The 26,479-nt window shown below is 43.7% G+C and overlaps 1 protein-coding gene and 1 long non-coding RNA gene across 4 annotated transcripts; one reads left to right on the top strand and one right to left on the bottom strand.

Moving 5' to 3' along the window:
* The first annotated feature begins 26 nt into the window (after positions 1 to 26).
* On the top strand, positions 27 to 26,479 carry TSC22D2 (TSC22 domain family member 2). 3 transcript variants are annotated; one of them, XR_004498640.1, is made up of 6 exons: positions 2,260 to 4,291; positions 15,801 to 15,872; positions 15,962 to 20,927; positions 21,366 to 23,656; positions 24,083 to 24,134; positions 24,881 to 24,945. XR_004498640.1 is itself a non-coding variant. In XM_015637923.3 (4 exons), the coding sequence occupies exons 1-4, from the start codon at positions 258 to 260 to the stop codon at positions 25,103 to 25,105; spliced, it is 2,328 nt and encodes a 775-aa protein (XP_015493409.1). In that variant the 5' UTR covers positions 27 to 257; the 3' UTR covers positions 25,106 to 26,479. The 3 variants fall into 3 exon arrangements, 2 of the variants coding, with proteins under 2 accessions (XP_015493409.1, XP_015493410.1); XM_015637923.3 differs by lacking the exons at positions 2,260 to 4,291; positions 15,962 to 20,927; positions 21,366 to 23,656 and adding an exon at positions 27 to 2,236 and having other exon boundaries at positions 24,881 to 26,479; XM_015637924.3 differs by lacking the exons at positions 2,260 to 4,291; positions 15,801 to 15,872; positions 15,962 to 20,927; positions 21,366 to 23,656 and adding an exon at positions 29 to 2,236 and having other exon boundaries at positions 24,881 to 26,479.
* LOC117244840 lies at positions 8,873 to 19,903 on the bottom strand. Its single transcript, XR_004498641.1, has 2 exons — positions 19,815 to 19,903; positions 8,873 to 13,698 (listed from the first exon to the last, which is right to left on the bottom strand). It is a non-coding gene; the product is annotated as an uncharacterized LOC117244840 (long non-coding RNA).

Raw genomic sequence — 26,479 nt, 5'->3', positions numbered from 1 at the left:
CGCGGGCCCGCTGCTGCGGCCCGCAGGAAGCCGCGGGGCGCTCGGAGCGGCGGCAGGGAGGAGAAGGAGGCCCGGCCGCGGGAAGAGGGCTGCGGATAGGGAGGAAGAGGAGGAGCCCCGCCGCCCCCCGCCCGCCGCAGGAAGCCGCCGGAGGATGTACGGTAGTGCCGGGGGCCCGGCCGGCACGCCGTGACAGCCCTCCCCAGCACCCCGCTCGCCTCGCCACGGCCGGCCGAACCCCTTCCTGCGGAGGAAACATGTCCAAGATGCCGGCCAAGAAGAAGAGCTGCTTCCAGATCACCAGCGTGACCACGGCGCAGGTGGCCAGCAGCATCACCGAGGACACCGAGAGCCTGGATGACCCGGATGAGTCCCGCACCGAGGACGTGTCTTCTGAAATCTTTGATGTTTCCCGAGCCACCGACTACGGCCCCGAGGACGTCTGCGAGCGGAGCTCTTCCGAAGAGACTCTCAACAACGTGGGCGAGGCCGAAACTCCCAGCAGCGTCTCTCCCAATCTCCTTTTGGACGGACAGCTGGCTGTGGCTGCTGCTGGGGTGGCTGCAGGCCCCAACGGGGGGGCTGTGCCCAAAAGTTCGGCTGTGCCCCTGCCAGCTGTTGCCCCGGGCACTGCTGTGGGGGGAAGCAGCAGTACTCAGGCTGCTCTGCCCTCCACAGGGCCTTCTGCACCCGCTGCCTCCGGGGCCATGTCTCAGACGGCGGCTGCTGCGTGCAGCTCACGCTTCAGGGTGATCAAGCTGGACCACGGTACTGGGGAGCCCTACAGGCGAGGCCGATGGACGTGTATGGAGTACTATGACCGGGACTCAGATGGTGGTGGTGTTCTGAGCAGGACTGGAGATTGCATTAGGCACAGCAGCACCTTCGAACAGGCTGCTCAAGAGAGGGACAGTGGCCTCGGTGCCACAGGAGGTTCTGTTGTGATCTCGGCTGTGCCAGCGTCAACCCATGGCCCTGATTCTATAGCTGACAGCTCCCTGGCTGCTGTGTCACAGCTGCTTCAGACAGAGAAAATGAACCAGTCCTCTCTACAGCAACCTAATTTTGTCATTGGGCAACAGCAGCAGCCGCAACAGCCCGTAGGTGGGGCCGTGCCTCAGAGTACTGCTCAGCCTGTGTTTTCTGGGGCTTCGGGAGCAAGTCAGCAAATGATAGTGCCGCAGCAGCCCCAGCCACAGGTAAATCCACAGGGTGTTTCACAGGCTGGACCCAACGGGAAAGGCATGGCACCTCCCAGTGTGACAGTAGGGCAGTCAAGCATTCCTGTGGCCCAGCAGCAGGTGCAGCAGGCAAACGTACCAGTGACTCAGCCTCAACAATTTGCTTATTCTCAGTCCCAGATTCCACCAGTGCATCTACTGCCGACGCAGCCTCCTGGGCAGGCTGAATACATGCAGCACATGACAATGATGCAGTCTCAAGGAGCTATTCAGCAGGCTACTACGAGCTCTGCTCCGAGTACTGTGGCCTCCAGCCTTCCTGTGGGGCAGGTGACGGGCCAGAACCCCTCACCTGTGGGAGCACCAGTGATGGGGGTGTCATCGCAGCCCAGCGAAGCAGTCGGACAGGGATCGGGGTTGATGCAGAGTGGCCAGGCACAAGCCAGTCAACCTGGCATCCCACAGCCAGGAGGTGTGGTGCAGCCAGGCCTTGGACATACGGGGGTTGTGCAACAGAAATCTGTGACTCAGCATCCAATGGGGGGAAGCAGTCAAGTGTCAGGAATGCCTGGTGCTCCCCATGCTGTGGTCCCTGGAGTTCAGAGCGTGCCTGCGGTTGTGCCCGGTACAAGCGTGCCTGGTGTGTCCACCACCGCTTCTGTTACTATGCCAAACGTCCCTGTTACGCTGGTCCAGTCCCAGCTGACGAGCCACCCTTCTGTCAGCAGAAGCACTGGTGTGGTCCAGTCCCAGCACGTCGGACACTCGATGATGCAAGGTGCACCCAACGCACCCGCCAGTCTGCCTCAGGCAAACCTCGGACAGTTTCAGACCCAGGCCCAGTCCTTAGCAGGCCAGATCGATGATACTAGAAGAAAATCGGAACCCCTACCTCAGCCACCACTTTCTCTTATAGCTGAAAATAAACCTCTTGTGAAGCCTCCCATTCCAGACACTCTAGCAAATCCTCTTCAGTTACCTGCAAGTACTCCAATGAACAGTCTTGCTAGCTCTGTTTTTGGCATATCCATTCCTGTTGATGGTGATGAAGACAGGTATGAATTATTTTATAATGCCATAAAAAAGAGGCGTATTTTTCGGGGGGAAAAATGTCAACTTTTAAGTTACTGCCAAGGTTTTTTTTGTAAATTAATATTTTCAGAAAGTCATGCTGAGGTTCGCCTGGACTATATTTTTATTTTAAGAATGCAAACCATAGCAAAGTGTTTAGGCCAGTAGTGAATTGTGCTTGTTTTCTGCAGGGTGTGAGTGCAACTACCTTTCTCACAAAATGGGGTACAAAGTATCCTGAAAGCTGTTCAATGCAAAAATATGACCTCTTCAAAATCAAGGGCTGAAAGCTGTCTTTCTGTAGCCAGTGGCTCAAGATGTGAGAAGGGCTGCTCTCTCCTTTTTCCGGAATGCATTATAAAACACTTCAGTGACAGCAGGGTTAAAATGACACTGTATTGTAGTGTTAAATCTGTGTGATGCTATCTCAGGGCTTTTAACAGAGTTTCTTGATTTCTATCCTGCTGTGGAGTTAACACTTTATAGTGTCAGTTAGTAAGGAGACACTTGCACTTGGATGTGGATTTATGTGCAAATCCATATGCGGGGAAAGCTCTGCAGAGAATGATCCTTTGTATTGAGAAAACAGACACGGTGGGAAGTGTCCTTCCCACCCTTACAGTGAGGTGTTTTTTTTTTAATTGCGAAGTAATTTGGAACTATGAGTTGTAACAGAGGGGTGTGGTGTGAGCAGACTCCTAAGAGGGCCTGAGAGAGGGTGTGTGGCTGCTGTTCCCATAGACACATCAGACTGCTCTGAAGGCCAAAACCATTTGATTGATTTCTTTGAGGGAAAGGAGACTCAAGCAGTGTTTAAGCACTGAATTTAAGTCCAAACATTTACTGTCAGGATTACTGCAGTTTGTAGGAAGGGAATGCATGTGTGTTATTTATTTTTAAAAACAGGCATTAGACCATTATGAGCAGGTCTTGTGGTGAATTTCTCTGCAAGTCTTCCTCACCTTGGGACAGCACCAGACATTAAGATAATGTAGTCAGTGTTGCTTTGAGGATGTTTTAGTGAAGCAGCTGTGTCTGTGGGGTTGGGGTGCAGTGGATGGAGAGAGCACCTCAAAGTGGATGTTTGGAGAGTTCAGACTGCAGGTTTAATGCTGGCCTGTGCTGACACTGTGTCTAAGAAAGTAACTGCTGTGCTTTTCTGCAAGGAGAAGCTGTTGTTTGGAAACCTGTGCTGGTTCTGATTAAATTGGTAAAGGACTGACAAGAAAAAGTTTAAAATTTACTTGCAGTTTGCCTACCTTAAGAGAATTGCTAACCTGGCTGACAAACTGCCTTGTGCAAATAAGGTTAGATTTCAAGCTGGTGGGTTCTCTTCATAGCTCAGTGTTTTTTGAGATGTTTTGTCTGGTAATCAGTCTGTTGATTCAGGAATCAGAAAGAAAGGAATGCATTTTGCATTTGTTTTCCATAGCTTCTAATACTTAATATAAATTGTGGTAATGAACATGAGTATCAGTGACAAGTGAATCACTTCTGTGTAAAGATAGAGAAAAACATCTAACTTTGTGTGGCACTCCAGTGAGTCACCTCTTGGTGCTCCTACCAGAACAGTGATTTTTAAAGCTAGTTTTCTAGTTTAGTCATTGAACTTGCCACCTTGCCACGGTGCTTTACATGGTGTTCATTTCTAAAGAGACTCTTTGACACTTTGCCAGGAGAACTGTGAGTAAGAAGAGGAAATGGGGTCTGGATGCAGCGTGCTCCTTTTGACAGGCCATGCTGTAGTGTTCAGTAGAGAGACGAATGTCTGGTTATCAGTGCAGGAGTGCCTGTGTGTCGTTCCTCAGTTCTGCACTGGGTGATAAAACTGAGCCGTGTGCTGGGCTGTCGGAAAGCCAGGAGCACATGTGTGCTGTGGGAGCCTTTCCCAGCTGGGAAGGTGTTCCTGGTAAGCTCTGAAAGCTCACCTTAAATGGACCTAGACCTCATATATAACATAGGATACAGAGACAGTCGATCAAAGTTTATTCTTTGCTCCCCTCAAGCAGTAGCGTGACTTCCACTGGCTTCAGAGAAAGGTGAGAATGAAAACCTAGCAGCTAGTTAAGGCTGTTTTACCACTTGGTTTTTATTTGCTTTACTCTCTGAGAAGGCTTTATTGTAAGACTGTCTCCTGCTTGTCTGCTGTTCTATTATTGCTCCTGCTTTTTTTCTCTTCCCAGCCATTTAAATTGTGTCACTACTCCCATGGGCTTTGCCCAGCTGCCTTATCTACTGGAATCAGTCGTGAAATAGTTAATGAAGACCTTCAAGTGTCATTAATAGGCTGGGGGTTGACACCGATAAAGCTATTAAGGCACAAAGGGAGCTGATAGGTCATGAGTCATGGTTTGTGCTGGCAGGTCCAGGAAGTTACTGCACAGCTCAGTTCAGAGAGGTTACTTGGTGGTCATAGAATCTATAAATCACTGGAAAGCATTTTTTTTTCTTTGTTTTTCTTACTATTAATGTGTAACATTCCCAGAAAGGGGGCTCAGTGCGTAGGCAGGTATCTACGTTTCTTCTGGCACCTTCAGTTATACTTCAATATTTGCACCTACTTGAAGCTTCACAGGCTTGTTTAGATCATTCTCCTGTAGTCATCTGCTAAAACAGTGACTCATCAAGGAGTAGTGTATAGTTCTCAATACCCTGGATTTATCTGGAAAGGCACTCACCATTCTGAAGAGGAACTGTTTGAAAGGTAAAATAGTAAAGATGGAAATTCTTTGAAGGCAGCATGTCACCAGTACAATAAACATGATGTAAAAAGTTGGTCAGTTAGTGTGTTTCTGAAAAAAGATTTTTTTTGTATTTTTCTCCTATCTTTGTTTTAAATCAAACAACATCTAAGGTTATTAGGAGTGGAGGTGATCTAGCCTGATATATAAAGATAACTATGTTTATAGATTGCTTTCTTCCAAGCCATTGCCCAAAGACTTTTAATTTTGTGTTCCCATAGACACTTTTAAGAGTAGTCTAAAAAAAATGTGATTTCTTGCATTGACCTGATGAATAGTGAAAAATCAATTAACTGGAAAGTCTTGTCTTGGGGGAAGAACAGGTGGATAAGTAGTCCAAAAGAATGAAAAAAAAACAAAACCCTGTGGTGTGTCATGCCTTCCTTAAGAAGCAAAGCCAGGATTTCAGTTGATGTGTCCAAATTGCTAAGCTCTTAAAAGGGAAAAATTGTTGTGTGAAATTATGAAATATTTACAACATAACACAGTATTATTTTCTTTTCACCTTTAAATGTGGCTGCAAATAAAATAAACTGCAGCAGTATTGAAGGATGGAGGAACTAGTACTGGTACTAGCAGATGTGGGTATTGCTGACTCAAAGAGGGAGCATGAAAAATGCTAATTGTGTAAAAACACAACTAGAACTTGGTCTCAGAATTGCTCTGACTCTTCTTTTTTTGTTCAGCACTAGTACTAATTATTTTGGAGGGAGGGCAGTTAGAGCACCTGAGAGGATTTTGATGTTGGTCTGTGCCATGTTCTCCTCTTACCCTTATGCCCATGTATACACAAATTTGTAATTGACAAGTAGAATATTTCATCTGGCTAAATAACTTTATTTTGGCTCTTGGGGGGAAAAGAAATATGTTGCTTCTGTTATAAGAATGTTACTGAGAAAGCTTGTTCAAACCTCCTACGTGTTTGGCAGGCTTCTGGGGCAAAATATTACTAGGGCTGTTGGAAAAGGAGCAGAGTATAGATCATTTTCCAGAGATAACTGACCGGCTTGAACTGTTCCGGCTGTATTCCAGGAACACTGATGAATGGCTGCAATTGTGAACTGGCAGCTATGGCAGCTGAGCTGTTGAGAGCCCAACAGTGCAGGGCTCTCTGCAGCGTGTGTCTGAGCTCAGCTAAATCACCTATTTGTGTGGAGCACTAACTGCTGGGAGAACTGTGCTCTTGAGACCATGTTCATCATTTAAGGACAAAACTGGGCATGGGATCACTTAAGTATTGCCCTAGATGCATATTTTATTGTGCTCCTAAAGAAAAAAGTAAGTATTCTGCAAATACATACCAGAAAATACGTGATACTTGAATTGCATTAGTACTTAGTGTTATTCCTTTCTTCACCTTGCTCATAAACTTTGTGGAGGTTTGATCTCTCCTACAGCTACTGACTTGTCAGCTCTCCTCCTGATGCCTGTGTTTGTCAATATGTGTGGAAGCAGGTGAGAATGCAACCTGGGCAGACACTCCAGAGCCTGGAGAGCCTTCAGTCTGATGGACAGTTCAAAAACTAAGCTGGGACTTCTGGGGTCACCTCTGCAGCTCATGGCAGCAAACGATGGTTAATGCAGAGAAACTCCAGTTGTGTTCAGTGCTTGCTGTACTTTCTGTAACAAAAATTACCAAAGGTAACTGCAGCACTGCATGAGTTTCTGGGTGGTGGAAAGCCTGTTGTGCTGTGCAGTCAGTTTTGGAGTGGTGCAAGATAGCTAAACAGAGCTGTGTTTGCTTGTTTGACAGTATGGGTTCCTAGTTTAAACATTCAAATGACTTTGTTAAGTCAGTGCATTCTTAAAATTAATGAGGTACAAGTGTTTCAGGTGAGTGAGTTATTAAAAGGAGGCAATGGGGTAAATATTTGAAAGAAATTTACAGTGATACTGTTCAGTTTGTTTTAAAGACTGTAGTGACCAGCTCTGACGGGAGAGGTTCCCTGTGCCTCAGACTCCCGAGTGTTCTGCTCAGCTGCTGGGGGTTTGTTTTTCCCTTGTCTCCTGTAGAAGAGTGCAAATGTTCCATAGCTGATTTCTGAATGCTGTCTGTATGGCAGAAATAACAGCATATGTTTTATGGAAGCTATTTTAAACTTCTTGTTAAAAGCTGGGTAATTTGGATGTTTCGAGAAGGCAGGACTACTTAACTGCTCTCAGACTCCAGAAGGGCTGAAAGTTCTCTGAGGCTGCATTTTTACAGGAGGTGCTGATAATTTTTATGACTTCAGGTGACAATATAGTAAAGAGGAGTTGCTCCCTGTTACTGTACTGGATATTTGATTACCAGCCTGTTGTATGTTGAAGCTGTATATTAATTTTCCTGTTTTAAAGCTGGCAATTAGCAGTTTCTGGTGCTCAGGAGAAGTGCAAACTTGTTTGTGCTTTATGGGTCAGCAGTGATTCCTTAAGAAACGTCTGTGAGACTCCTCCTGCTAAAGTATATCTGGATGGTTCTGTTCAGTAAATCTAGATTGTCAGGCACAGGTGTCTGCTTTTATTCCTCTATTTGACAAAGTATAAAGATAGAAGTATTTATAGTAACAGCTAAAGCCACTGTCTCCTGCGAAGATTCTCCAGACGTAAGAGGTCACTTGAAGTGCAGAGTAAGGTTGTAGTTTCATTCCTCTTGAAAATTATTCTATCTTTAAACTTCACACTTCATAAATGCAAATGTGTATTAAATGTCAGGAAGTCTTTGCCTTATGGGATAATCTATTTTTACTCAGGGCAGGTGAATTACTTGGCCACAAGAAGGACAGCTGGATACTTGTCTTAATTTTCTTTGTCAAGCAGAGCAAAATTAGTCCAAGGGTGCATATAACTGTTCTCCCTTGGAAACTATGAAGGATGCATTTGGATTGTGACAGCTTGCCTTGAGTGTTTTTGTCAGTGCAGAGAGAAGGTAGAAATATTAATTAGTTAGTGCCCTGGAGAGGTATGAGCTGTGTTGCACTGACAGCTGGCAGGTTTGTCTGGTACACATTAAAGGTTACAAGCTGGAATGGCAATCTGGGCACAGCCCTGCAGGTGTGGCCTCAGCAGTGCTGAGGGGAGGGATCCCCTCCCTCCACCTGCTGAACTTTGCCTTGTGCAGCCCAGGATAGCATTCACCCCTCTGCAGCGAGGGCAGAGTCCTGACCCGTTTGTCTGGATGGGATGAGTGTGGCAGGTGTGTGAGCTTGCAGGGGAGAAGAGTAGATTGGATAGGAGATGAGATACTGCTTTCAGTGAATGATCTGAGGCTTTTGCATCCATCTCAAGTAGATTTAATATCCAGTGGAGGAAGGGGTGGTCAGAAATGACGGTTAAAAAGCCCTGCTTGCTTCTCCATCAAGTTACTTTGGCTATTTTTGTGGGGGTGTAGATGAGAACTCCTGGGAATGCCTCCTATGTAGAGCATAGCACCCATCTTTGGTGGGTGCAAGGCCTGTAAATACCTTGACCAGCCCTACAAATGCATTCTTAAAAACACTTTTTCTGTGAACCAGGTGGTGAGCACTCACTGACAGCACAGGCTGGCCTGAAACTTGAGTGGTAGAGGCTTTGTAAATGGTATGGGAAGGCAGACAGATTTATAATACACTGTGTAAATAACCATGCCATACATGGCTTAGGATCCAATATCTTTCTTTAAAGCTAAGTGTGTAATTTGAAACATTTGCTCATAGATGCATGCCTGACCATTATCACATGAGTAGGACAGGTGGGATTTGTCTGAGTCTGCTTGAAGCTGTTTTATCCACTCATTTTTTTTCCCCCACAGATACTGAAATATTTTGTTGTCAAAAAAAGAGGAGCCAGTTGTATTTATAGATGACTGAAATAGCTGAAAGTGTTGTCACTTCAGCTTAATGGGAGAAAAAAAAATAAATCTCATTTTAGTGCAGTTTTATTTGAGGATGAGTATTCAATTTATAGAGACCCTGGCGCTGTTCCACTGTGCCAGGCCATTTTCACCAGAAATCACAGGCAGCTTTCCCTTCATCACTGTTTATGAGAAAATCGGGTTTTGTGGGCATCACAGGCAGCAGGAGCCTGATCATCTTCAATAACATGTTCATACATACAAATATATACCTTTTCTTTACCAGCCATGTTGTATAAAAGTCAACACTTCTGAGGGATTTTACAGATTTTTGGATCTATAATGCAATACTTTAAAATGTGGATCTTTTTATTTCAGAAATGCTGAATTTATTATTTTGCTTCCTCCTTCATACCAACGTATCAGGGTCTGCTGGGTAGGAGCACTCAGAGCTTGCTCTTGCACAGGATCATTTGCAGGAGAGTGTCATGGCATAGTGATATTCTTTGGCAGGTATCAGTAGATGCTGAAGGGCTCCATCCCATGTGAAGTAGAGTTCAAGGTGTCTGTTGAGACCATGGGTGTTATATTCAACAACGCTTTGCTTTTGGCTTTGTTTGGGTTTTTTTAACTTGTCTCATTCATGTCTCAGTTCATTCAAATGTGGATAATATTGCAGAGTTTTTCTATGTCTTTTGTTGATAGAATTAAGAATCCCTAGATCAGGCAGACTTTCTGCATTGATATTATCAGCTTGTAGTTAAAGTTTCTCTCTGAAAATGTGATCTGCTGTAGATCTATTTTGCCTGGAAGCCAAGCTGTGGATCATGTCAGCTACTTTGTTCTGTACACTCCCTGCAAGAATTGAAGGTTGACTGTATCCAGCGAGAGGACAAATCATTGGTACAAGAAACCTTATCCTTGGTACACGTTTTGGTTTAAGAACAGAAGCTCTTAGATTAGTCCTTGCACAGTTTGTAAGATGATGTAATTGAAGTTCAGCCTGACTGACAGCCCTGGCAGCCTTCACAGAAGAGCCGTGCTTCATTAGCAGGTGGTGTGTTAATTAATGCATCTGTGGCTGTGCTGTCTGGGACAGGAGGAGCATGAGAGCATTGGGTGCCTGGCTGGGACAGAAGAGCGCCGGGCCTGGCTTCAGAAAGTGGAAGACAGCCTGTTGAGCATGGAAAGGCTCATCACTAGATCTTGGAAGCCATAAAGCTGTTATGATTACAGTTGTGTGCAGTGTTCCTGAGGCTTGGGGACCAATCTGTGGGACCCAAGAGAACTGGATTCCAGAGTTTTGAGCTGCAGCTAGGAAAAAGAAGATACTTAGAAGATTGTTATATTCTTACTATGATTAGTATTAAATAGTCATACTGGAATTCACTATTTGAACCCTTCAGCAAAGCTCCTTCAGAAATAGTATATGGTTATTACCCAGTACAGGTAATAATGAAACATTTTTAATATTTCTTTAATTATTTATTAAAATAATGTAATTATGTAAAACAAGTAATAGCATTGGTAGAGGTTGAAAAATATTACTCTTGTTTTTAAATAATCAAGCCCACCTAGAGCAGGGGAAGGCTGGTGCCAGTATTTCAACAGAGCAGGCAAGTGATCAGCGAAACACCACTGCCAGACTTCATGCTCTGTGTATTTGAGACAGTTGTCTGTGTTTCCTTCTCCTTAGAGACTTCTAGTTGCTGCAGGAAATTAGTTGCCAAAATCTTCTTTTGAGAGTGAGGTGAAGAAGTGTGGGCTACTGCTTTTGGTTTTTCCAGTGAAGATCAGTTCCCTGCAGAGTGCTTTCTCTATACTATTACAATATTTTTGTTTGGTAGTAGCCTGTGAAACCCCTTTAAATCCATTATGGTGTTTGAGATTCACTGTCTCAAAAACTGTCATGTGGGTTGGTCTTTGAGCCAGCATTTCCTCTTATCTGTAGCTAGAATGCACCTAAAACCGAGTGTTAAATCTTTGAATTCTTGCTGGTCTTTTAGGGGATGTATAGCAACTACAGTGACTTTAAGGGACTGTGTGAACAGAGCATGCAATTAAACACATCACTTCAGAACTTGAAATGTTATTTTCCTTAATTTTGCATTGACTCTCCCACATTTGGTCCCTGTCAGTTTTCTTCTGCAAAGCTTTGTGTTCCAATTACTGTTCTGTAAATTGAGTCTTATGAAAGAAAGCTGATTCAAAGCTGCAGATCCTTTAAATAGAAGGTGCTAAAAATAAAGTGAAACATCTTTTTAAAAGAGAAGGATGGAGAAGGAATTCTGTTACTAGTGTAAACATCATCTCAAAATGCCATAAACTCTGCTGCAAGTTCCCTGATAAACTGTGATCAAGTGACCATCAAATCCCTCATCCAGATCCCAGATGACCCCTGCCAAGTGCTGTAATTTTGAGACCAGCTGTAATCAGTCCCTATTGCAGGTCACAGAAAGTAGCCCAGTAAATAGCCTTTTTGGGGGAGCACTGAGACACAGAACTGAAAACTACCTTGGATTTGAAATACTTCTGGCTAAACGTACATCCAGTCTTTTATAAGCTTCAGACACTAAGGAGGGATTCATTTGTTGTCCTTTAGTGCACAAACACATCTGTGTATGGTGACAGTTCTCTTGAGCTCAGACTGCACACTTACTATTGGGTCTCTTACCTGTTCAGTAGTAATTCTGATGTTAAAAAAAGGCTGAATGTGTTTGTTTGCTGATTCCCTCTTCAAGCCATCTTTGAATCAATTCTTTCTCCAAGTGCTTGATTCAGTTCTGGCTCTGTAGCAGTAACGCAGATGCACAAAGTTCCACTAGTGTGCTTCCTGTGGTAAGTGTGACTGAAGAGCACTTTTTTTGGGCAAAATGCCCAGCTCCTGTATCTCTGTGCACAGGATGGGAATTGGAAGATGGCTATTGACTCCCCCATCCTATTGGAGTGTTACTGCACGATTGACCTTACTCCTAGGATCTGGGTTATGAGGACAGGTAGGTGTATATCCTTCTGGAGAGCTGGTATCCAAACCTGGCCATGAAATTGAAGCTAAGGGCTCAGGCTGAATAAAGTAAGATTTCAGTTATTCTCTGTATGTCCTGTGTAGAGGCTTGACACCCTTGCAAGGCTTTAATTTTTTAAATTCTGTTTAGATTCTTTTCTGTGGAATTGCAGTCAGCTACTCATGTTTTGTACTTGTGCAGCTGGTTCTTGCTACCAGAGCTTACTGCTTCCCCCTTATCCTTATTGAATTGCACCCTTTTTATTTCAGACAATTGCTCCAGTTGGGCAAGATCTTCCTGAATTCTATTCCTGTCCAGAGTGCTTGCAGATCATCTGCAGGTATTGAGAGATAGTCTACTCCACTGCCCAAGCAATGGATTAAAGTGTCCCATAACACATTTGGAGGAGACCCTGGGAGAGCCCTGATGAATGAAAGGAAATTCATTCCTCTGAACCCACCCCAACTCCCACTGAACTCTCAGAGAGCCACGTGCACAGAGTAGTTGCCAATGGTGGCCTCGCTTTGTACGAGCTGAGCTCTTACCAACAAAAATGTCATGCAAGGTGGCTTTAAAAGCTCAACTCATTTTATGATGTGGTCACATCTCCTGTGGCTTTCTGTATGAGACCTGTCAATTCTCAGTTCTCAGAAGGAATTTTGGCTGAAGTGAGCTTCTCTAAAGGTCACCCATGTATGCTTGTTGGCGTAATAAATATGTGCTTCCATTCTTTGGTTTTCCTTAGAGGTATTGAGCATGGATTGTCTGACCTGTTGTTTTCATGTTCTTCAAAGACAGGTGCTTAGGCCTTTTGAATGTTTTACACTCATGTAAGTGAGGTTGAGAGAAGACTATCTGAGCTGGTATGAATTTTTTATTTGGGAAAAAGGTGCTGTTTTTCATGTGTTGTTCTTCTTGTTGCCCTCAATTACTGAGGTTGGTCAGTAGTTTGAAACTTGTTCATGAACAAGGATGTTCCTAGTTCATTCAAAGGAAGTAGCTGGTAAAAAGGCATCTGTGCAGCAGCTGCTGTGTTGGGCTGATACCCAGTCCAAGCCAGTATCATTATTTGAACCCAAAGGCATTTATCTGTACACTTGATGATTTGCCAGCTTTCACAGGCATGGTTTCTAGCAAACAGAGCTCTCAAGGGTGAAGTTTGTATTTGGCATACTGTCCTTATGAATGGCAGTGGGAGGATACACTTGCAGCTTTTGGCTGACACTTGGGATGAGGTCTAGGCTTCCCTTTTAAAGGGACAGCTTGATGTCTTGGGCATTCAGGGAACTGAGTAAGTTCTCCTTCCTTAAATTTGGATCAAATTTTCCGTTGCATGAAAACTGTTCTTAGAAACCAGAGCATGGGAGTAAGGTGTGAATATTGGCATTCATGAACTTTTAAAGGACATAAATGCAGTATGTATTGTAGGACTTGTTTATAGAGACATGGAAGCATTTTTGGCCACTTGAGATACACTTTGAATGTTTAAGTGTACTAAGTTAGTTGTCTTTCATAGTCTGGGAATGAAATTCAGCCCATGTACCCTTGGGCATACCTGATCTCTCTCACCAGAGTTGGAGGAAGAGAAATTCTGGAGTATCTTCTGTGGAAGGGTAGGTAGTTGCTTTTTCTCTGGGTCAGCAGCTGGGACATTCCTGTCCTGTCTGGCTCTCGGTTCCACTGTGTCAATCTGCCAAGGACTGGGTCTGAGTCTTGACCTCAGACCTGGCAATCTGCCATGGAGGAGACACAGGCAACCTGCTGCTCTGGTCCAGGCTGTGTCTGTAGTCACTTAGGGCAGTGTCAGGAGGACTTGTGGGGCTCCAGCTGTGGCACAGCAGCAGCAGGCTAGGTTTTACTGCTCCTGTAAGCTGTTTTCTCAGTTGTTTCTGCAAACAGAAGGGCATTTTTAGGCATTCTCTAACCTTTCACTGTTTCTTATGGTTAAACTAGATGCGTCCACAGTCTGAAACTCAGTCATATTGGTTCAGATCTGCATGTGAGGCATCATTCCTGCTGCCTCTGTGGATTTGCTTTTCCTGTTTAGGTACACACACACCCATTAATTATTTTTAAAATGTATAGCTATGGAGTAGAAAAGGTTCTCTTACTTGTATGAAGTAGTGCAAAAGCAATTTCAACAGTAGGGGCTACAAATGAGAATTTAATAAGGAAATTTTTTCCATATCTTTTCAGATGCTTAAGAATAGTACAAAAATATAGAGCATAGAGAATATTGGTATAAAAATAGACTATATGGAATACATGCTGTGTGGTTATAAACCACTTTTTATACCTAACAGTAGCAACACAGCTTTATATGCTACAAGTAAATTTGTCTTGGAATTTAAATTATTTTCTATTTACAGCCTCATTCTGAGGAAGGGGCTGTACATACTCCTGACAGCTGCATTAGAAAGAAGAGCCCTGGCCTTCCTTTCAGCAAAGAAGTGCTCTCTTGATCTGCAGATGCAATTGTTTTCCAAATGTGAAGTCCTTTTACACAAATGTCCTTTAACTATTGTGTTGCTCTTCCTGTAATTACTTGTTGTGTGCAGTGCTTCTTAGGAAAGTGTTGATGTTACCAACATAGGAGGATGGTGTCTATCAGTTTTGATCAAGTAACTTCTGTAACAGATCTTAAGATAAATTCCAGACTTCCACAAAGTTGTTTTTTTTTATTAAGGGTACAGTGCTGAAAGTGGGAAAAGGAGTGACAGGCACTTTAAACTCAGACCCTTCCTGATCATTGCTGGTACACAAATACCACTATCTTTGCAAGATTTTTGTTATTCACCTGCCATGAGAACTGAATTACTTCTGATAGTGTTCTGTTATGGCGCTGCTTCTGTGATGTTTTTATTTTATGTGATTTTTACTATGCAGTAATTGTACTTCAATTGAAATAATTAATAACTTGAAGACATTTGTTTTTAGAAATAGTCTTGCCATAAACTTAGAAAAGGGATTGATACCTGTGCTTCCATTGTTGATATAAGCTTCTCATTTTAGAACTGTTCCTAAAAAGAGTTTGAACTCATGCTTGCATTTCTGAAGATTTTTCAGCAGGGTTGTGTCATTGGTCTCTAGGGCTGGTGTAGCTGTGCCCACATGAGGATGAGCAGTTTGAGGTTGGGCATTTCTAAGCTTCAGTGTAACACTGCTGCAGCCACTGGCAGCAGAGAGCTTTGTGCTTCATCCAGAATCTGATTTACAGCAAAGTGACGAGACTTTGGAGAAGTAAGATTCTGGAATTACACTGTGGGTATAGCTGCCATTGTGGGGCTGAGGCTGGAGGGTCAGGCTGCCTCAGGGCTTTGGCCCTGGTGTTGGGATATGGCCAGAGGGCTGTGGGAGAGCTGTGCTGAGTGCATTGCCAAGGCAGCCCTTGCCTTGTGGCACCTCAGGGAGGGGGAGTGGGACTGAGGGGTGCTTACAGAGGTAGTTGACATTCTGTTTTTTATTTCTAGCTGGATCTGGTTTTCAGTTGTAACTTGATCTGTCATAGTTTGAATGTGACATATTGAGCTCTGACTTTGGGTCCCCTTGGAGGAATCATCTGTTTTGAGTATAAAGCAGTGGGTTACGTAGGATGGAAACACTGGGTACTGTGTGCAGAGGTAGTTTGGGACATACCAAAAATGGGGAAGGTATCTCTTGGGTTTAAGTATGTTTGGCATTAGGGTGATGGCCAGCTAAACTATACAGCATTGCCAGCAGGATGGGAGATGTCTCATTGTTGGTCTTAGTCTCATCTTTGTACAGGAGCAACTTAATACAGCCCAAAAATCCATAGGGCTGGAAAATTACTATTTTGGTTTGGGTCCTTGTGTCCTTAATGAAAATCCATAGAAACAGTAGGGCCTTTCAGACATTAGTTTAACCTGTCTGGACAGCTAATTCACTTTGTAATGAAGGTTGAATTAAGAGAGTTGGTATTTTTATTACGTACCCGTTTTCAACATGTCTGTCTGATTCTTGGATCTCATAGGAATCCGTCAACTGCATTCTACCAAGCGTTCCATTTCAACAAGTTACACGAGTCAAAGACCAGCTGGGATAGGTATGGATGCTTGAGTATGGAATGCATACATGCTGAGGTATGCATGAACTGCTTTGCTCTATGCGAGTTTCTCGTTTTTGTTTGCACAGAACTGCTGCCTGTGTTCAGAACTCCATATTGGGCTTCTGCAGTTTGAAGAGGTGAAAGTGGTCATGGAAGTATTTGTTCTGAAACATGGAACTAAACTCTAAAATATGACATGACTTTTTCTCTTCCTCCTTCCATTATGCATGTATCATACATGATGCATAAGTTCAGAGTTTAATGCTAGTCAACCTTCACCAAAATATTTACAGCTTCCTTGTCCAAAAGAGGAGACTTTTTGGCATTGAGCCCTGTATCAGAAAACACATTGTGAAAATACTACATTTAAACACAATTTTGGCAAACTAAACTGGGAAAAGAAGCTTTCTCGCTTACTTTCATTCTGCTTGAGTGAAGCTGGATGGGGAACGTGAACTGTGACAAGGACAAAGTAAATCTCCAAAGTTAGCATTGAACTCATGGTGAGAAACTGCAGTGAAGTGCAGCAGTCTTACCTGGCATGGATAGGACTTGAGAGAGGTGCATTACTAATTCATCAGTAGCTGCAAACTGTTCCTTTCCTGTGCTTTAGTGATTTTGAGGGATTTTTTTATTTTTTTTTTCCAGCATTAAGTCAAAGTCCTAGTGATGTGATTTAATGCCTTTAATGTGCTGCTCTGGCTTGTCAAAACTTCTGCTTAACAAGCTGTGTAGAATGTAAATTTTGTTTGGCTGTTGAAGTATTGATAACCATTTCATCACTGTCTTGGCTGTATTTGACTTGAAAGGCTTCTCAACTTGCACACTTCAACTGAATCCTTTAAAGTTTGCTTGGCAACAGTTTGTATACTGCAGAGTGATGGTTATAAGTAATGCTAAGTGTCCTGCAGGTTTTTTAAAAATTACTTTGTATTGCTGGGGTGCTGGCATTAAACGCAGTTTCAGAGCACGTCTTCCTTTTTCAGCAGAAAGTCAGACAAATTCATGTTACTGCTTTAAGCTCTGGATGATGCTACTTCCCTGTATTTATGGAACAGAGCTGGTATTTAGGTTTCAAGGACTTTGTTATTTCACTGGAACAAACTTCAGAGCTTAGAATACACATTTGGTTTGTAGACCAAAAGGTCACTTTGTGGTCTAGCCTTTAGCTGTTTCTCTACTTTCATGTTGCAAAATAAGTCTTAAGATGAGGAAGCTAATTCAAAAAAATCCTAAAATCAAATAATAAATTATTAAGATGGAGGCTTTACAAATCTGAGATTTATGTACATTGCCTGAAGCAAATGCTGGAAATATGGGATATAGAAGAGCATTAAATTCAGGTAGAAGAATGTAAACAGTTGCCTTTAAAATAACCTTGCACCTTTGCTGGTGAACTTTTTGTGGTAAAAACAAACGTTTGTGAGAACACAGAATGAAATTCACCAGGATTGATACATGTTTTAAGCTTATAATCCATTCAAATTCCAAAGTCTTTGACAGCATTTTGCAGGTTTTGCATTTATACCCCAGTTACTGGGATTTTAAAGTCACATTAGGCAGCTTTCTTTCACTGGATGACTGAAACGGAGAAGCTTTCAGCTATAAACTTATAGTTTATAAGTTTATAAACTTATGTTTTTTTAAACTATAAGCAGTGAAAGCTAGTGGAGGGAGCCAGGGGCATCAATGAGCAGCACAGCTGGTTGTGGGAGCAGGACACAGCAGGGCTGGAACAGGAACGTGGTGTGGGGCTGCTTCTTGTCAGCTCTGGTTTGGGAAGGAAAATTCGCTGCTGTGGAAACAAAAAGCTCGTGTGACTTCCTCAGAATCCCTTTGTTTGCCCATCACAAAATGTGGGGGTTGACACACTGCAGAGCACCAGGACCGTGAGTCTGCTGGCAGTGAACTCTTAATTACATTTTGCAGCTCTTTCAGAAGTACTTTGTGAACCTGAGGGGCTTGACTTGGGAGACTTTGTAAACAGAAAATCTTTCTGTGTAATTCTAGTATATTTTTCTAACAAATACGGATTATTCCCCTATGAGTAGCTGTCACTGGGGACCTGCTGAGGTCAGCAGAGCTAGCTGCATGATACTGCAAGAGGGAACAAGAGATTGCTGAATTGCTCCAGTGAATAGAAACTATTTTATTTTTCACCATCATGCTGTGGCAGGAAGAGTGCTGGTGACACTCAAACCAGTAAGTGTTAGGGAGATACTAGTTGTTACTGACACATTAGCAGGGATGTTTTCTTGCACAGTGCTCACCCAGGTGCTGCTGAAGACACAAGTCTCATGTGTTGGGTCTTGTCAACTGATGTGGTTTAAGGAAGGGGAGCACTGGTTTCTTGGCATATTCACATGAGTCTGGGTGGTTGCTCTTTTGGGCCTGGGTTGTCTTTGCACAGTAAAGGTGCCATACCAGCTTTATCTGGGTCTGCCTAAAGCACAGACATTATTGGTAGACTTGAATTAAAGTAGTAGGATTTATGTTTCCATTGCATTTATGTATGAAGTATTAAACCTTCACAATATGAATTAACTTATAAGATGTGTGTGGGAACTCGTGAGGTGGTGAATTCACTGCCTCAGGTTGTCACACATTCTCACATGCCTTTGACAAAGAAAAATAATGCAAGTTTGTAATACTCACACAGATCCTCTTTCCAGGCTGGGTAGGTGATTAGATTGCATTGGGATGCTATCATTATGAAATATCTTTATGGGATAGAGGCTAATTAAATAGGCCTTAACTCTTTCAAGAATAGAAAATATTTCTCTGGATAAACTGAATAACTTAACCATTGGTAAGGCAGTAGCTCATAAATGAGGAAACAATGAGGGGAAAGAATAAATGACCACAGGACTTCTGTTCACTTGTAACCAAGTAGAAGCACTCCAGCGTACCTTACTGGTGTTTACAGAAAAGTTATTTGATCATTTGATTCAAAGCAGTAACAGCAAAAGGGAGAGAAGAGCTGGGGGTGGTCACTTGACTTGGGATTGTGTCAGACTTTTGGTAGTGCCTTTCCCACTCACAGTGACTTAAAGGGAAGCACTTGTGGTTTCCAGGAGGATTTGTCTTGCAGAAGCTGTTGGACAGAGCATTGGTGTCCCATGTCCTCTGCCCTGTAGGATCAGCTGTGAGATGAGATACATTTTATGCATCTAAAAAGCAAGAAAATTTCTGCCTTCTGGGAGTCTTTTGGGGAGTAACTTGGTGTCAAGAAATTCCTTAGAATAATAGTATACAGATAATCATTAATAGAGCTGAACACAGAATGTTTTTTGTTACTGATTAAAAAACTTCAGAATTAGCTTACATCATGCTGTCAGTAGGATTTCAATCTCATTTCAGTGTGAAACACTATTACCTAGTTTAGTGCTTGAGTGTGCCAAAGTAGGCTCTGTGTAACTCATTCCTAATATATCCAGCATTGGTGTAAAATACACATGTTACTGAGGTCTGTGAAATGAACCACTGTGCTTTTTTTAAGCATACAGAATGAATTAAGCTGCAAATACCTTTGAAGTTGGATTCTTAGTCTTTTTTTACCTAGGTTTTGAGGTGAATTTGGAAGGTGAGTGTATGTTTCTTGGGAGGATGATAGTTGTATCTAATGGCATTAATGGTGAAAACAGCACACTGACTGCCATAGCGCTTGTTGAATTACTAATAGAAATGAATCTTGGTGCCCATGGATATGAGGTGGTATTGGAGGCTGTGGCCATTAGCAAGTTAACATTAAGACATTAACCTTTTTTTTGTATGAGAAGCAGAAAAGACCTTGGTGTTGTGCAAGCCAAGTGCTTCTCAGCAATAATAAACACCATTTTCAGTGCAAATCCAAAGCAGAGCCCCATACCATCTACAGTGGAGAAAATGAACTCTACTCCAGCCCAAAGCAGCACATTTTCTTTATTCCATAGTGTTTACCTCATGCTCAGGTCGCACGCTCTCCAGTACAGCCTCCTTAACCACCACCCCTTCCCATCCTTTGCTCTTTTAATGGGTGCTGTTCCTGTAGTCTGTGCACCAGGCCTGCAGCTTGTCCACAGATGTCCACTGAGATAATTTAGTCTGTGATTTTGGGCTCCATCTCTCATGGTGGTCACTCAGGACAGGAGAGGTGTGTGTTGTGTGGAGCTCTTGGACACGGAAGCTGAGTTAGGCTGGCTCCTGCAGCCTGCCTTGCTGTGCTCTTCACTACACACTGCCAGGCAGTCTCACACTCTCCCCTGCTCTAGCACAGCACCCACAGAGACAGTCCTCCTTGAACTTCTCCAGTTTGGGTCCTTCCCCTGGGCTGCAGCTCTTCATGAGCTGCTGCACCATTGGGTCCTTTCCACAGGGTCAGTCCTTGAGGAACAGGTTGCTTCAGATACTTCCAACACCTGCTCCAGTGTGCCAGAGGTTCTGCCAGGAGCCTGTCCCAACACAGACTTCCCAGGGCACCATGGCCTCTTTCAGGCACCCACCTGCTGTGGGGCTGGGGCTCTCCATGCACTGCAGCTCAGTCTCTGCTGCCCCTTGACTCATCCACAGGTCACAGTCCTGCAGCTCCAGCCTTCCCAGTGTGTCAGTGCTGCCATGGGCACCTGCCAGCCCAGGCACATGCTAGTGGCTGTTATCAAGTGTTCCAGACACAGCAGTGAGGTGATAAGAGCAGTGGGGCAGCAGTGAGAGCAAAAAGTGGCCACTAACAAGCAATGGACTCAAGCAGACTCGAGCAAGCAAGCCCATGGCAAGCGTGGGAGGTTCCAGGCAATAACTGCACAGAAGGAACAGCTATCCATTCAATCTAGAACATCCCAGTCGAATCTGTCCTTACTTCAAACCCTTCCAACCCCATGTTGAGTGCTGTCTTGGTTTAATCCTGCTGGCACTAAGCCCCATGCAGCCACTCATTCAGCTCCCCCTCCTTCCAGAAGAGGAAAAGTGAGAGAACTTGTCAGTTGAGATAAAGAAAATTTAATAGGAAAAGCAAAATCCACCACCAAAATGAGTATTTCTCTGACAAGATGGGGTCTTGTCTACCTGGTGCTTAAGGTAGGAAAACATTGGGTTTACCATCCATCTCTGGGAATGACTAACTGTGCTTGGGGGGGGCTCTTTGGTGTTTTTGCTGACTGTAAATCTTGCCATGTACCTTGTGGGCTTCAATCTGAACTTGGTGTACCAATACAGTATCTTTTTGGGTAGAGCCTTCATTGACATGACCTTAAGTGGGAGGTCCAAGTGAAAATGAAATGTGCACTGTTCATTGTATCTGTTTGATACTTGGTGTGCTGCAGAGGCTCTGTGGGGTGGGAGTTTTGCTGTTAAAAACGAATACTACATGCCTAATGCACCCATTCATCTGCCCTGTGTGATGTGGATTTTTTTGCAGTTTTGACAAAAATTGCTGGACTTCTGTAGCTCTTGGAGCAATCAGTAATTGGTCTTTTTCACAAGAGCTAAATGGTGTCTTTCCTCTTCTAATTCCAGGATTTGCAAGTTGAGGCATTGGCTCTACAGTGGATGGTGCACTCACAGAATGTGTCACTCTCACTTCATTTGGTCATCCAAAAAGACTTTATTTAGGACATATTTGGGGTTTCTTCCTGGCCTTTTCATAAGGACTGGATTGTATTTATAAATGTCATTCTGCCGCCATGGGATAAAATATTTTTATGCAAACTGGAATTTGATATCAAGAGTTTAGCATTTGAGAAAAGTATAAAATTTTAAGATTTGGCAGCACATTTGGAGTTCCCCATGAGAGCAGCTGTCACTGGAGGGCTCTGCTCATGAATGTCCCACAGGAGCTGCTGTTGGGAGCACTGTCAGATTAATAAAGAACAAAAACATGTGGGAATTCTGTAGCATCTAATTCTCATCTTCCTTCAGAAAGTGATAGGACATACAGTCAGCTGATTTTATCGCGATGACAAACTGGGCACCCTGTGTCGGTGTGGAGCTCCTGCAGGGTGTGGGGGGTGTGTGGTCCCAGCCTGTGCCTGCTGAAGCTGGGCTGGGGACAGGGATCCAGGCTCTGTTTCTGTCTTGGCACAGCTGCTCTGCAGATGGGGGCAGCAAGAGCCTTACAAAGGAGTGTATGAAGCTGCTTAGAGCTTTCAGCAGTGTTGGTGTCGTGCTGAGTGTGGGGTCTGTGTGGTAAGGCAGTGCTTTTCCCAGCTCATTCCAATCCCTCTGCAGGGAGGGACAATTCCTACACCCACCCAACAGGCAGAGGGGAGCTCACAGCAAAAGGTGTGCACAGGGAGGGCGCCTCTGCAGCTCTTTGGGAGGCTAAGGGAAGGCTGCCTGTCTTTCTTATGGAACTGCTGGAATGCCTTTACTTGGAGTGATATAGCAGGGTTCATTTTTTAAAATAATCACACTACAAAATAGCTGAAACAGGGATAGAGCAAAGTTCCAATCTCAAGTTTGACTAGACAGGTATTGATAAAAGTTCTACGATTGTGCTGCAAAGATGGGGAAGTAGATCCCCCTGCCATGGTTGGTGTTTGCTTTAATTGTTTTATTTAATTCTCTTGCTGTTACCTCTTAGAGCTGCCTCATCTGACCTGTAGGGTGGTGTCCATAAAGGACTGTGAGAGGACAGGGAGTCTTGGGGATTTTGTGGTTCATGGACACAGATACTTCTGACAGTGCCAGATGACTCTGATGCATGTTAATTCAACATGGAAAGGAATACTTCCCTTGGCATGAGTTATAAAGAGCTTTTATTCTGAGGAGGTTTACCATAGATAGGGTTTGAAAGAGGCTTAGAAGACAATAAGAGACTAGAACAGTTTTCTTCTGAAATGTGTGTTCAGGGCTTTTGGTTTGGGTTTCAAGATTGGTTCAGTAGAAATAGAGGCTGTTATTCCCTCAGTCTGCAAACCTGATGCCCTCTGCTTGTATAAGCCCAGTGCTGGTACTGACAGTTCTGTGGGAGCCCTTAAAATTAACTTTTCTGACCAGTATCACTCTTCAGGAGCTGAGCCATGTTTCACATCTGTGACTAGTACTACTGACCACATTGCCATACTCTTTGTAAAAAGCCTTGAGTGGTTTTTTTATTAACACTTGTGTTTGGTGAGTTGCACAATTCCAGAGAGGTGAGTTTTCCAGCATGACTGCAACCCTTGCATTTTCCCCATGTTAACTCTACTGAACGTGGCTGCACACTGCTGATAGCTGTGTCCATGGCTGGGAGTTTTATCAGCAGCTCTCACTGGTGGGGCTGTCACAGCCCAGGAGCTGCTGTGTGTGTCAGGGACCCCTGAGAGCCAGGGTGGGAGGGTAGTGTGGAGGGTGGGGAGGTGGCTGCCTGCAGGCTGCAGCTTTGCATGCCCTGGGGAGAGCTGCAGCTCCTCTCTGAACAGAGAAACCAGAGTCTGGGGGAGATCAGGGACACTCCTGGCCTGCTGAAATCCAGCTCCAGAGCTGCGAGTGAGGAACTGGCTTGTGTGCCTGTGGTGGGACTTGGAACAGACCCTGGCTATTGGGGGCTGCATTTCCATCCTGCAGCATTCAGAGATGCAGTTTGGGAGTGAATACACATCCTCACAGCGTGCTCTGAGGTGCACCAGTGTGTCTGTGGAACAAGCCTGGCCTTAGCTGTGACCCAGGGCCATGTGTTTGTCAGCTGTCAGGAGGATCCGGGGAGGATTCACTGGGAGCCAGAGCGGCCACAGGCTCAGGGCTCTGGTTGTGTCTCACCCTCCTGCTGGCTGCTGCCACAGGAGCTCCTTGCCTGGAAGGTGGACTCAAGTGAATCCAGAGAACAGGTATTATAACAGGATTTTTTCTTCATTGCTTTATAAAAACAGTTTGGAAGAAATAATGCTCATGGTAAGAATCCTATGAATATCCCATGAATACTTGTTTTTCCTCAGTGAAGAAAGCTGGAAAATGAGGCCAGGATTCAAAGCAGTTGATTTGGTGTTTATTCTAATGCGTTTTTATGGTTCTGGGTGTCATAAGCCCAGTATGAGAAAGGTATAAACTGAATGAGCAGTGTTTCTTGTGAGTTACAGCTGTACTGGGTGTGGGGTGAGGGCTGGGAGGGACATGGGGCACCCCCCTATGAGTGTATACTGAATTCTTGACTCTGAGCTTCAGCCTTCCAGTGCCAGCATGATCCAGGAGTCCTGTGGGTGTGTAGTTTTACCTGAGTGATACAATAACACCGAGTTTTCTCATTGTATTTACAGTGCGTCTGGTGCAAGTGTTGTTGCCATTGACAACAAAATAGAGCAGGCAATGGTGAGTAAAATATAAGTTGTTATTTCTAATAGGATTGATATGGTTTGTCACTGAGCATAAGTTTCCTGTTGTAATGTGTTTCTGTGAGGCTGTGATACCCCTCCAGGTGAGTCAGTCTGAGAACATTGACTGAAAAAAATGATAGAAAAAAGGATTTTCTGTATCAACTATGAACGACCACAAACCATTATTGCTTTTACTGTTGGCCCAGAAATGTTTTTCAGTTAATTTTCTTGCAAATTGCTGTGAACACGGTGATTGAACTTGAAAGAGTGCTGAAAATGTAGTGCATATTTCAGTCTGTTACTCTAGCCAAGTTCATTACTAGTTTTTCTAAAGGGTCAGGTACACCATCCTTCCTTAACACGCTGCTCAGCTTCAGTTAGAGCTGTTGGATTTTTGCTTATGATGTAAAAGCTTGTAGATTTGACTGGGCTTGTGTACCACAGACCCATATCCCCAGTCATCAGAGCCGGTGCTTTCCTCCTGGGGAGCTGGGACATCATTCTCAGCCTTGGCTTCCATGTAACCGAAGTGACTGGAGTGCTGGAGACAGAGCTTTTGATATCAGGCCCACTTCATAAAAAGGCTGGGTTGTTTGTGCTCGAAGGCTGATTTATTTATAAATACTTGGTGATGAGTGCTTTGTTTTTCCAGGCTTACTGCACTGAAAGCAGTAAGTCCTGGGGCTGGGGTGAAGGAAACTCTTCTTTCCCGTGGTGTAACTGTCCACTTGTTCTTTGCAGGATCTAGTGAAAAGCCATTTGATGTATGCAGTGAGAGAAGAAGTGGAAGTCCTGAAGGAACAAATAAAAGAATTAGTTGAAAGAAACTCTTTACTTGAACGAGAAAATGCACTGTTAAAATCCCTTTCCAACAACGATCAGTTATCCCAGCTCTCAAGCCAACAGGCCGGCCCCAGCAGCACCTCGCAGGCGCAGCCGCCGCAGCCCAACGTGTCCTCGGCGTGAGCTCCGTGTGCCAGCGCCGGCCCCAGCCGCGGGGAGCGAGCAGCCGTGCTTCTCTTGTGTGTTTGGCCTTTTCAGTATTAGACAATCACCCTCCCGGAGCCCAGCCCCGCGGGCAGCTGGGGCTGCAGCGGGGGCGGTGTCCCACGGGAGGGGAGGGAGGTCTGTTAGAGCTTGGGTGGCTCTCCGAGGTTCCCATTGCTCCTGGGTTGCTTTGAGCCTTGCTGTCTGGTAAGGAGCAACAATTCCTCTTCAGAGCCACTGTTCTTTTCATATAAGTAACATTTGCCTATGTTAGTTTCATTTATTTGTTTTATTTATTACAGGGCTGCTATTTTCATAATGTACATGAACAATGTCACAGAACTTTTGAATTTTTTTTTAAATAAATGTCTGTATGGGTAAAATGATAGATGGGATTGCGTTAATAGATACAATGTCTAGGCAATAATTGAACAAAGAATCCTGGCATATTTCTAACACTAATGGCAATTGACCTTTGGTATTTATTTACGGTAGTAAAGATCCAGCTTGAATGTAAATTTTGTATAGAGTGTAAGTATGAAGACCATAGTGCATCTGTACAGGTAGTCACCAGTCCTTGTGATATAATAAATAAGCGATGGGCTATTTTGATGAAGAAAACTTTGCTCATTTCTGTTTCTACTTTCTAATAGAGAGAAAGGGGCCATGATTCCTCTGCTTTTTGACATTTCGTTTTTGGTTTAGTTTTTTGGGTGGGAATAAAAAGCTGTGAAATTGTTCAACCTACTTTGTAACCAAAGAAGCAAAGCTGTGTAATTGAGTTGGTTGTTGGTTTTTTGTTTTGTTTTGTTGGCTTTTTGTTTGGTTTTTTTTTTATTTTATGATGCACATTCTTTATGTATTTTTTATTTAGTGTTTTCTCATTCACAACTTTCTTTGCTGTCTCGCATGATCTGCATGACCTGTAATCTTTGAACCACTTCCGTACCTCATGTTTTTATCCAGCACTCTTAGTGTAATATGTACTAGTCTGTGAACAATGTCAGTAAAGAGAACGAACAGCTGGTGTTGGTGGAGCTAAGCTAGTGTGCTAGGCACTAGTTGTTAAAACAAATAAATGAAGTGAGCCATCTTTTGTTCATTTAAAATGGTGTTTTGAATTTCGTATGCAGAAAAAGTTTTGTTACATTGCAGATTTAATGTATTTAATAAATGCAACATGCAGATTAAATGCAGTGTATACTGAGTATTTAAATTAAAAATGTACATTTCATAAATACAGTTTCAAGAAAGACCATCATTTGTGTAAACTAATGCAGTGTGTCAAATTGATGTACAAATATATATATATTTTAACACATTTTCTGAAATTAAACCAGTTTTGTTGACTTT

This window comes from Parus major, chromosome 9, assembly GCF_001522545.3.
Source record: "Parus major isolate Abel chromosome 9, Parus_major1.1, whole genome shotgun sequence".
NCBI classification, from domain to species: domain Eukaryota; kingdom Metazoa; phylum Chordata; class Aves; order Passeriformes; family Paridae; genus Parus; species Parus major.
The sequence above is the reverse complement of the archived record's forward strand: the minus strand, read 5'-3'. Positions and strand labels throughout refer to the sequence as shown.